The sequence below is a fragment of the Populus alba genome, chromosome 19, assembly GCF_005239225.2.
Source record: "Populus alba chromosome 19, ASM523922v2, whole genome shotgun sequence".
Taxonomy (NCBI): domain Eukaryota; kingdom Viridiplantae; phylum Streptophyta; class Magnoliopsida; order Malpighiales; family Salicaceae; genus Populus; species Populus alba.
In genome coordinates this window covers 5857987-5871077 of record NC_133302.1, presented here as the reverse complement: position 1 = coordinate 5871077, position 13091 = coordinate 5857987, and the positions used below count along the sequence as shown (strand labels likewise).

General features: G+C 29.3%; 1 protein-coding gene across 1 annotated transcript in view; it reads right to left on the bottom strand.

Moving 5' to 3' along the window:
* The window catches only part of LOC140955117 (probable disease resistance protein At4g27220), a 46611-nt gene extending 37625 nt beyond the window's left edge, over positions 1-8986 (bottom strand). Inside the window, 7 exon segments of the mRNA XM_073406793.1 lie at positions 2745-2804; positions 2934-3025; positions 3099-3225; positions 3318-3385; positions 7636-7762; positions 7880-7977; positions 8736-8986. Of these exon segments, the coding sequence (XP_073262894.1) occupies positions 2745-2804; positions 2934-3025; positions 3099-3225; positions 3318-3385; positions 7636-7762; positions 7880-7977 (572 nt within the window). The 5' untranslated portion in view covers positions 8736-8986.
* Between the last annotated feature and the right edge of the window lie 4105 nt (positions 8987-13091).

The following is a 13091-nucleotide window of genomic DNA, read 5'->3' as shown; positions in this document are numbered from 1 at the left end:
TGACTTGATATTCGTCTTGCAGTATATGGATGGCCATGTCCCTAATCAAGTCATGCATCTTGACACGTCTAATATCATCATACCTCATTTTAGCACTTTCCAATAGGCAGACATATTCAAGTCTATTAAGCATCGTGTTGCCCTCATCAAATGCATCTCCCCTGCTCCTCTTTCCTTTAATAATTCCCTCATCGATCAAATAACCTATCAACTCCTCCCTTTCAATCTCATCATCTTCAGGAAATAATGCACAGTACAAGAGACATTGCTTTAGTGCTAAATCACCTAACCGATCATAACTAAACCTCAATAACCTGAATACTTTCTCATCTATGTCCCTAAATTCTGATTCTCTCAATTTGTTCAATGTATTTCTCCACTCATATGGGTCATCCACTCCCCTCAAGCTTCCTGCCACTGCAATAATTCCCAATGGCAAACCAGCACATTCCCCAGCAATATCTTTTGCAATTCCTTCCACTTCTGGTAAAAGTGCTATGTCACGTCCAAGTTTTCCCATGAACAAAGTCCAAGCTTCTCCCTCCGAAAGTAGCTTCACTTTGATTTTGTGGTGGCAAGCCATCCGATTACAAACCGTTTCTGATCTAGTTGTCATAATCAGCTTGCATCCTTTCAACAGCACAGGAATTCCCACTTCATCAAGCTCAAAATTGTTCCACAAATCATCTAAAATGAGAATCCATTTTTGTTTCGTCTTTAATTCTTCTGACAATTTGGCAGCTCTATGCACATCATCATCTTCGTTTGCAAGGTCTAGATGAAGACATTTAGCTATGAGATTCTGCAATCTAGTAATGCTAAAATCTTGAGACACAATCACCCACCAAACATGATCACAAATATCTGGTCTTTGTAGAAGCTCATTATAGATATGTTTGAGTATTGTCGTTTTACCAATCCCCCCCATGCCATAAATGCCATAAATGCCAATGGTTGGGACTTTATCATCCATTAACAAAGACCGTATCTCCTCCGTATTCTCTTCAAATGCTTGACCCACTGGATTTGTGGAGCTAGTAGGTAATGGAACTCCTCTAGTCTTGTTGTATTTCAGACTTTCAGAAGATCTTGCTCCCGCGCCAGCCTCCTCCATTGGTTCTGTCCTCACTCTAACCATGTCCAGCGCATCATGCCTATTTACATCATTGTTTACTGATGGAGCACAAGGTTGATCATAACATCTTCCAATGTCAAGACAAAATTGGGATGAATCTCCTCGAGGCTCCAGAAGCTGCACTTGCTCTGTTCTTGGAATAGTCTCAAATGCATCATGCTGAAAAGATCCTTCACCAGTGTTTTCCATGTCATTTTCTGCTTGTAAATGCGACTGAATTCTCTCTTCTCCGGGACCTTGAACTCCCACTGGCTCTGTCCTCGTTCTGCTCTCGAGTGCCCCTTCGGAAACTCTATCTTCTTGTGCTCTCATTCCCGTCATGCTTACTTCGTCGTTGCCTGCTATTGCTTGTGAAGAAATCCTCTCTTCCCCTACCTGAACTTCTCTTTGTACCCTTCCAATGCCTCCTACCATTGTTGAAATTCCACAATCATTAACATTGATTGAACTTGCTGTGATTTTATGTCTTTTGTTGCCACCACACATAGCTTTCCAGGCTGCTTCTTGAACTTCTTTGGGCACCCCACGACAAATGGCAACACCATGCCCTTTCTCTCCTGATAAATGCCATTTGATCCTTGAAATGGAAGTTTTAATGTCATATGTATGTGGACAAAACGTACACTTCATCCTACCCTTATCACTTTCTTCAACAGAATTCCAAAACGGATCATTTGATCCAACCATTTCGACCTATAGAAAAAAGAAGTCAAAGTATAGAACAAAAATCAGTCAAAATATGGAATAAAAATTGACGGATCAAGTTACAGCACAGAAGTTTCCGGATTGAGAAATTATTTTGCTATCAAAATTGATAGTTAGTTTATAGCACAATCATAGGGGAAAAAAGACTACGATAATTCAGTTATACTTCTTACTTGTTGAGTATTTAAACCCCTATTTTGACTTTGCAAGGAAGTGTCAGGGCCAGGATTTGAGGCATTTGGCGTAGCAGTTTGATTTTGCAATCCTCGGACTTGGAGGTTATCCATCTGTGACCTATATATAAATGAAGTGATCATATTATAAAACCTTTCCATAATTGGTAGTCTCTCTTAAGCACTAAAAATCAATGGTGTATCTAATTATCGGAAAGGTATTAATACAGTGTAGAAAAAATAATTGTTTTTATTACTGAAAATACTAAAAATGAAAAATTCGATACCATGGAGCAGGAAAAGAAGGTCCAGGTTGATTGAAGCCACCATGTTGTGAAGTGGTTGCGTTCGGTGTTATATAGCCATGTCTCGGATAAGGTTGAGGAATATTGGAGTTCTGATGCCTGAATAATATTCAAATAGTTAAACTTAGAACTGTTATTCTCACAAAAAAGAGAGATAGAGAGCTCAAAAAGACTTGAAAGATCCTCGTCAATTTTGGTCAACTTCATTGTTTTCATGATTAAAAAAGTGTATATTCGAGGTTAATACCTTTCATTCATTGGAGGTTGAGGTCCAGGTAGCATCGCAGGCACTTGATTGCTCATTGGTAACTGATAATCAGTCCATTGTTGGTCCCTAAATAAGCAACATTTGTTAGTGATTTATTTATACATATGCATAATTGTTAGCTATTAATCCACTAAGCATTTGATATCATTTTAGCTTACCTCAAAGGCATTGATGGTCCAGGTAACATGGGATCAAATAAATTGGGATTAGGCTGACACCTATATTCAAACATAATGAATTCACTGATAAGTACAACAACAAGAGGAAGAAGAAGAAGAAGTTAAATAATGATTGAAATTTTTTTTATTTTATTTTTCAGAATATACTAAACATGAAAAATTGGATACCAGGGAGAAGGAGAAGAAGGTCCAGATTGATTGAATTCACCATGTTGTGATGTGGTTGCGTTCCGTGTCATATAAACATGTCCCGTCTGAGGCTGATGAATAAAGGAATAATGATGCCTAATTCAATGGACATTGTAGCAAATTGGAGTAAGCATGAGTACTCACCATGGTTTCAGGAAATGAAGTTGGAAACTGAGTTGTTTGTTGAATACTATCGTTGATCACAATGTTCTGTCCACCTTGATCATTGCATAGTATGGAGCTTTGGTTGACTGGAACCTCCGGTGCCGGCCTGCTTCCATGGAATAATATAGAGGATAAACAGAAGAATAACTAAATTGCAAGCAATCATCTTCTGATAAAAGATGCTTAAGAATGACGTACGAGAGAAGAAGCTGATTCCATGTCATGTTGTCATCCTCCTCCATAAAAGATGGTGGGAACCCTTCCATCTGACCAAAAGTACAAGATGATTAGTACATACTGAGGTGAAAAATGAACAGAAAGCACATCTGAGTGGATTACTGGGTACACACGTTACGCAAGTCAAAATAAAAGAAAAACAAATAAATGGTGAAAAGCATATTTTAATGGCAGTCCCATTAATTGGAAAAGAAAAGGGTGAATCTAAGAAAAGAAAAGCCTTTTTTTATTATTTTTAATACTAATATATCAAAAAATATTAATTTAATATTTGTTTTTCAAAATAAACAGATTTTAAAAAACAAATTATATTTTGATTGCGGGCATAACAATCCTGGCAGTACCGTTGCCGTTTTTTAGTTTACACATTCTCTGGAGTGTCGATTCCACATTGAAGCAAATTAAAAAAATAAAAGCAAATATTAAATGATTTAATAAAAGTGACTAATGAAAAAAGTGCTTAAATTCTACAAACAACTGATAGATAGTCGGAATCATGGTTGTTAAAATCACGATTCAAGTCGTAAAATCGTACGTTTTTACGAGTTAATATAGACTTTACGTGCTAAACCGTTTATAAAACTCGGAAATGAGCAAAATCGGGTCAAAAACAGTTAAAATCGGTAAAATCGGGTGAAATCACATAAAATCGCGATTTCACCACCGATTGCACTAGTTTACCCGCAGGAGAACAAAATCCAGTGCATCTGCCACGTGTCACCCGTCGATTGGCTTGAACAGATCGAAGGCAATTTATTCAGTAACCGTGACTCATCGAATCAGTCTTCTCTCTTCACTTTCTACTAAAAAGAATTTGCAACTTGAAGCATGCGTTGTCTTGTCTACAGCTTTTAATACTGCTTAATTAATACAATACAGTACACACTAGTTAATAAACTAATTTTCCGCTTTATGTCCTAAATGCCTTTATGAACTGAGATTTTTGAAATTGAATGAGCACTTCACGAGATTCTCTTCTTCTTTTTTCACTTATTAATTCATAAGGAAGTACTTAACCATAAAAAATATTTATTTTAATAGAAAAATATGAGAAACTTCATGGATCTTCATGTATTTACATGAACAGTCAAGTTGTTCAGTTTTTTCCCATATTTTTTTTTTAATTTTAAATAAACCGCCTAATTAAATAAAATTAGACTTTAATTTAGGATAAACATACCAAATTAAAAGAAAAATAACTAAAATATAAACACAAAGAAATATGACTAAGAAACACAAGCATTATTTTTAAGGTGCTTGAACTATGTATGAATTTTTATTTGAAGCATGAATTTTTTTTTAATGTATTTTAAAATTCCTTATGATTTTTTTACGATTTTACAATCCGATTTTGTGAGCAGCTTTCCGTGCCGTGTTAAAATCGCGATTTTAACAACCTTGGTTGAAATCCCTTGAACACATTTGATATTTTAATTATTCTTATTTTGTTTATTGAAAGGTAATTACCGATCAAGTTAATTCATTGAATCATTGTAAGAAAAAAAAAAGTTGAAAAATATTGAATAAAAATGACAGTCCCATTAATTGGAAAAGAAAAGGGTGAATAAAAAATAAGGAGTTAAAAACACTACTTTACCTACCCAATTATGAAGCTTAGAAGAAGATGCCTAGAAAATGTAAACACATGAATATGAGAAACAATAATATACTTTTCTTTTTAAAATATTTTTTATTTAAAAAAATTAAAATAATAATTTTTAATTATTTTTTAAAATTTATTTTTAATAAAAAAATAATAATTTAAAAAGAAAAAAAAATCAAAGTTTTTGAAAAGCATGTGCTCTAACAATAACAAATTAAATATGTGATTAATAGCATGTGATTAAAGGTTTTCAGTCGATGCCATTACATGCAGTCAAAGACTCCATCCTTACTTTTAATAAACAAAACCTACACTCAATAATATGTCCTAGTTTTTTTGGCCAGTGTTTTTCCGTGGTGGGATTAATTTTTTAAAATATAAAAATAAAATGTGAAGAGTGAAGAAAGTTTGTTGGCGATATTATTAATCCTGGTCAGGGGAGTTAATATTAAAATATTCTAATTTAACTTTTTATGTAATTTAAACTTTTAATTAAATTATATGGGAATTAACTTAGTTTAAATCGATCAATATCCAAATACAACTTAGAAAACTAGAAAAACATGGCTTAGCTTTTAAAAAAACTTGTAGACAACAACTTTTTTTTTTTTAAATTAAAATATTGAAACAATGACAGATTTGATCGATCTTTGTCCCTCGCGACCTGGGTCATGGATTCTATTGGATTTAGTAATTTTTTATAAGTTTTTTTTATTTAATTATATGATAAAAATAGATACTCATAAAATTGAGTATCATCCCTAAAATAAATATTTATTTAAGATTTTAATAACCCTATAGAAATCAAACAAAAATAAAGCATTTAGTCTATTTCCAAACCAATCCAATATTGAAAGACAAAATTGAAAAAAAAAATTAAAAAAATTAAAAGACAAAAAAAAAATCATATTTGATCAATGGATAAACCTATCAAACTTGTGAATCAGGTAATTTGGGCTAGCACATCAAACCTATGAACTAGGTTATGGACTTAACTAGCATTATAATTTTTTTAAAAATTATCTTTATTTAATAATATCATAACATATATATATATATATATATATTCTAATTCGGCCCAAATATGAAATAGACAAAAAAAAAATTAAATGATAAAAAAAAGGAAAAAAAAAGGAAAACAAAATAGAAAAGGCAAAACACTATGGTTTACTACGTAATCCATAATGAAATGAGTGGGTGAATAATGATTCTCTTACACCTTTTAGTTTTTTTTTTTAATTAATAAACAAAAAAATATCCCACTAAACCTGAAAACTAGTATAATTTGAATTATTTTAACAAACTTGTAAATCACGTTAATCTTATAAAAAAATAGAATAAAAATAAATAAATAAAAGCTGAATTATAACCAGCCTATTATAAAATAAACAAATTTTTTTAAAAAAAAAACAAAACAAAAAAGGCAAAACACCTTGAATTACGTACTATTGTAATTTACAATGAAATAGGTGTGAATATATGTAGTGATTCTCCCACATCTCTTAGCTTTTCTTTTAATGAAAATTAATAACCGTATAATATCTTTCTTGTGGATGCTCTATCGTTGCTAAATTAAAACATTTTTTTTTATCTACAACTATGTGAAACTTTTTTAAAATAAAAATATTTAAAAAGATAATATTAAAAAAAAAGTTGTTATTTTAGTTTTTTATTTTAATAAATACCATCATAATATGATGTGGTTTAGTTTTTTACTCAGGTTATTCAGTTAATATGTGAGTCAACCAGTAAACTAGACTTTGGAATACGTTTCTTAACGATTCGTAAGCTTCCTATTTATTCTTAGTAAGCAAAATATTTTTTTATTTTTAATATTAATATATTAAAAAATATTAATTTAATATTTTTTTTAAATAATCAGATTTTTTAATAAACATAACTCTGAGTACAAAAACAAATTATGTTTAGAATGCGGGCATAAGCATAACAATCTTGACAGTACCGTTGTTGTTTGGACTTTGAGAATGATAAAACAAAAGAGTAAGAATAAATTTAAAATAAAAAATTAATTTTCTAAAAATACTTTTAAAATACAAAAACAAACTAATAATAAAATAGACTTTCATACACTTATCAAAATCAGTTGGATAGCAATTTCTTTTCATAACATTTACCTTTGTAAAAACTTTCTACTTATTTTTAGTTTTAATATCAAATTCAGTCTTGAATATTTATCTTCAAAATTTTAATATCAAATTTGACGGTCAAAATTTCACTTATTTTTAATCAATTAAATTGAACAAAATCTTGTTAAGTCAAACATCAACTCTAAATTGAATTGTTTTTTCTTCTTAGACCACAAGAGCTCCATAACAAGTTTATTGAAATAAATTATCAAATAAAATTAAAAACAAAAATGCTTTATAAAAAAAAAAACAGAGAGACATCTACCTTGTTTTCTCTATTGGTACATGGTAAGAGTTGTTAATTTTATTTTTTTTAACATGATCACCCACCAAACATGATCACAACTTTATATAAAACTTAATGATAAAAAAATATCATAAAAAATGTCTAAATCTCCCAATTGTTGTCTGTTTGTTTAACAGTAAACAATTTGAAGATGCTCGAGATCGATACACTAAACATAAAACTTTTTGCATAATACAAACACTTGCTAATTCAATGCACATTGTAGCAAATTGGAGCACTCACCATTGTTTCAGGAAAGGACGTTGGAAACGGAGTTGTTTGTTGAATACTATCGTTGATCACATTGTTCTGTCCACCTTGATCATTGCATGATATGTAGCTTTGGCTGACTGGAACCTCTGGTGGCGGCCTGCTTCCATGGACAGTGACGACATTATATTGTTTTTTGGGAATAATAGGATAAACTGAAGAATAACTAAACTGCAAGCAATCATCTTCTGATAAAATATGCTTAAGAATGACGTACGAGAGAAGCTCAAGCTCCGACAGTAGTGATTGAAAATCGAACTGATTCGATGTAAAGTTTACATCATCCTCCATAGAAGATGGTAGGAACCCTTCCATCTGACCACAAGTATAAGATGATAAGTACGTACAGAGGTTTAAAAAGAACAGAAAGCACAGATCAGAAAAGAACATATATATATGACTTTCTTTGTTTGTTAAAGAAATTCGGATGAAAAATATGAAATATAAATGTTGTTGTTAATGATTTAACCCTTTGTATTTAAAGCTAAATTATCATACTCAAATTCTTTTTATGACACGAGATCCTAAAACTCTAGAATGATAGATAGAAAGATGCAGGGGAAGGAAGGTAGAAGAGCTGATTGTTTTGACGGGGTGAACAAAAACCTCTTTCAACTCCTATTTATTCATAATTTGGGGAGCAAAACAAATGCAAGATTATTTTTGTTAATTACAAAAATTAATTCCCTCTATTTTAACCCTTAATTAGTTACACATCATAAAACACACACAAAAAAAATTTGATAATGTTTTGTTCAAAAAGATTTAGGTAATGAAAGGTAATTACTGATCAAGTTAGTTCATTGAATCATTGTAAGAAAAAAAAGTGGAAAAATATTGAATAAAAATAAATGGCAGTCCCATTAATTGGAAAAGAAAAGGGTGAATCTAAAATAAGGAGTTAAAAACAGCAAAGAATCTTGAAAAGACGAAAACAATGAATTCAACGTTTAGGGTTAATTTAAACAGTATGAACACCACAGGGCATGGATTATAAAATCTGAGAAAAAGATCTATCTATTTATCATGGATTAATTTAAAGATTCAGACAAGATGAATGACAAATAATTTACCTGGATTCAAGATGTTCTTCAAGTGCTAGCTGGTTTGCTTGAGCAGTGATCAGCCAAAAGAAAAGGATGAGAAATCACAGATCAGAGAAGAATTAATATATTGTTTAGAAAAATAATAAAGATGCAGTATACATAAATCTAGTTCGCACTGATCATGAGATGGGGAAAGGAAAATAGGGAATTGTATAATGAGATGAGATGTGGAAGAGAATGTTACAGCAGCTAGCTCTTTTACATAATATTATTTATTAGTAAGGTCGCCTCAATAATAATTAATTAACGTATTGTTTGATATATTATAAGATATGTAAAGTTAACGTGTGGACCTGCCTCAATGTTGAAACTTTGAAGAAGCTGCCAAGAAAATGTAAACACATGAGATTTTCTAAAAAGAATAGCATATTACTGCATGCTGTGAATTTTTTTAAAAAATATTTTTTATTTAAAAATATATTAAAATAATTTTTTAAAATAATTTATTTTTTTAATACATAAAAATAATTTAAAAATATTAAAAAATTATTTTTAACAAAATCAAATTTTTTGAAAAATACATTGTGACTGCAAAGATAAATCACTTCTGACAATGTCTAAGGTTATTTAAGAGTGTGGTTGCGGTTGCTTTTTAAATAACTTTTCATATTAAAATATATACAAATAATATTTTTTAAAAAATTATTTTTAACATCAGTACATTAAAATGATTTGAAAATACTAACAATATATTAATTTGAAATAAATAAAAAACTTTAAAATTTTTTTAAAAATATTTTTAAAACACAAAAACAAATTTACTTGTTAATGTGCTAATTACAAATGCTTTAAGAAGAAACATGTTTTCAAGTTGTGTCAAATGCAGAATGCTTTAATTAATACGAGGAAAATCTTGTTTATAATATAGTTTAGTATAGGGCACTGCCAGTTTAAATTATATCAATTATAGTTGATTTTAAAATATTTTTATTTAAAAAATATATTATAATAATTTTTTAATTTTTAAAATTTATTTTCAATATCAGTATATTAAAATAATTTTAAAAATTTTAAAAAAATTAATTTTAACTTTTTTCAAAAATAAATTTACATTATAAAATAAAAATAATCCTAGTATTTGCCTGGTGGCCTCCCACGGGACACAACGCTGCACATCCTTAAATGAAAATATTGAAGTCGGTAGGTGCATCAGACCTCATCCTCAATTCACTCCCATTGTTGAAATAACTTAATCTTCTAATGAAGTTTGTTTTTGAATATATATTCTATCCTTACTAAATTATTAGGAAGTAACATTATAACATTTTTAAGTCTGCTTAATTTATTTGGTTTAAGATAATATTTTAATATAGTATTAGATATTTAATAACTTACGAGTTATTTATTTATTAATTATTTTTATTAAAATAATATTACTTCATTTTTTTCTATTAACATTGCTAGATATGAAGTAGTTTGGTTTGATTAGATGAATAAAATTTCACTGAATCAATATCTTATTTGATTCAATTACAAATCCAATCTAAATTAAATTTAAAATTTTGAGTTTTTTAAAATAAATCATCAAACTAGACAGTTTTAACAACTAATATATATATATATATTCAACCAAATAATTGCTTGTGACATATATGTGGCGAGCTTCCTAGTATTAAAAATCTTAGATTATCAAATAATTAAACGTTTATTCAAACCAATAAACTTTATGTGTCTATTTTAAATTTTGGTTTTAAAAAGAAAATCGAAATGACATATCAAACAATATCTATAAATCTTTTATATTACAAATTAACTATAACCAGTGCATCCATTTATCATTCTTAAGGTCAATATTTAGAAATAAATGAATAAATAAATAAAAGCTACGTACCAATATTTAATTTAAGTAACCTCAAAGACCACTAATTTAGCTTTTGATATTAAAAGGGCGTATGTTGTTTCTTTCTGCCGAGTTGATGAGGCAAATATCAGGTATTTTATTTTTTATAAACAGGATTTGAGGCATTTGGCCTAGCAGTTTGATTTTGCAATCCTCCGAGTTTGAGGTTATCCATCTGTGACCTGTATAAAAATAAAGTGATCATATTATAAAACCAAAAATCAATGGTGTATCTAATTATCAAAATATTTTTATTTAAAATAATGCATTTTTTATTTTTTTTAAATGTATTTTTAATAAAAAAATAATTTTAAAAGAAAAAAATTCAAAGTTTTTGAAAAACGTGTGCTTTAACAATGACATTAAATATGTGATTAATTAAGAGCAGGTGATTGCTTTTGTTTTTAGTTGTTTTTAATTTTTTAAATAAAAAAAAATAAATTTTAAAAAATGAAAAATAATTATTCAACGGGAAGCGAATCTGATTACGTAACAATTACTAATAGGGAAAAATCAAATAAATCTACAGTGAACATCAATAAAATTTGAGGTGTGAATAAATATTGATTCTCCCACGTCTCTTAGCTTTTCTTTTTAATGGAAATTAATAACCCTGTAATATCTTAACTATTCGTAAGCTTTCTATTCGTTCTTAGTTTTTTTTGAAGTTATTCTGTTTGATGTCATGGGTGTTCCACTGAGAAAAAAAAGAAGAAAAAACCTTTCTTTCTTTTTCCTCTTCATAATACATGGATTTAAGGAGGGTGGAGATTCAGTAATCAAAATATTTTTTATTTTTAATATTAATATATAAAAAAATATTAAAATATTAATTTAATATTTTTTAAAAAACAAACAGATTTTTAAATGCACTCAAACATAATTCTGAGTACAAAAACAAATTATATTTTAATTGCGGGCATAACAATCTTGACAGTACCGTTGCCCTTTTTTAGTTTATTAGAGAGAGGGCAGAAAGCCTTAAGAAAATAATTTCACATTCTGTGTGGTAGAAACCTGATTCCACCCAAAAAAAAAAAATAACACGGTAATTGTAGCACACCTTTGGAGTGTCGATTCCACATTGAAGCAAATTAAAAGAATAAAAGAAAATATAAAATGATTTAATAGAAAACAAAAATTAATTTTCAATGCAGATTAAAATAAAGCAAAGTGACTAATGAAAAAAAGTACTTGAATCCTACAAACAGATAATTAAATCAACATGAAACCAAATTAATATAGCCCTTTTGAAAAATCATTCACTACTTTAAAATAATTAACCCTATTAAGAAAATCCAATGACGACAATGTGTTTAAGGAGCAATATTAAAGCAAAGAAATTAAATCAATACAGGTAAATAAATGATCCAAAGATTAATCCATTCAATAGAAAAAAACATGAATGAATTCGGAGAAGAATACTTCTCAACAACAAATTGAGAATGATAAAACAAAAGAGTTAGAATAATTAGAAACCTGAACAATTTAGTTACCCATCACTGTATTAGTCATTCCTTTCCTCATCTGTGCTCTCTTTTTTTCCCTCTCTCTAGTGCAATTCCCACACGTCTTCTTTTTGTCAAATAGCCCTCTTTACAGAGGAGGCAGCCCCCTTTCTCAAAAGCAGGCAGCCCTTTACGATACCTTTCCAACGTTGGAAGAATCACATTACTTTAAGTTTATCCAGGCTGCTGTTTAAAAAGTCAAGAAAATAAAGTTTTAGATTAAAATAAAATAAAATAAAAAACTTGAAGGAAAAAAAAAAAAGCACGCCTATGAAGCTTGATAGTATATCAAATTAAATAGAAGCTCGATTAAAAAATGCCCTTTAATTTCTATTATTTCTATTCACATTTTAGCATTTTATTCCAATGACAGAGCATTTGGAATGCACTTTCATAGACTCATCAAAACCCCAGGAACACCATCAAGCATTAGCTTCAAACAACCAGATCCGGAGCTTCAGTGCAGTAGAAAACTTTAACATCTACTATGAAGCTTGATTTGCTATCCAATCCACACATCAGTTTTCCATTGATACAAAGATACCGTATTTTTAACCATCTAATAGGAAGAGTTTGTGATAAAGAGTTTGTTTCCCCTGTGGTCTCATGTTCAAGCCTTGTGATTATTAATTTTGATAGTTATTGGAGGCTTACCTGGTCGTTAACTTTAAGACCTGTGAGAATTAGTCGATGTTTGCACAAGCTGGCTTAGACACTCAAGTGAATAAAAAAAAAATTGTATTTTTGTTACCGGAAAATTGTCAACCAATAACTTTTTATCTTTTTCCAAGTTTTTTAGGTGACTTTTTTCTTTCATCTCAAAATTATAGATCAAAAGTGAATAAAATAAAATTTTGAATCAAAACTAAAAATAAAAAATGCAAAAAGTCTAGGGATCAAGATTTTAAAAATCACACCTATGCTACTTTCTAGTTTTAAATATTCAAAACAAGGCTCCATTATCATATATTCATA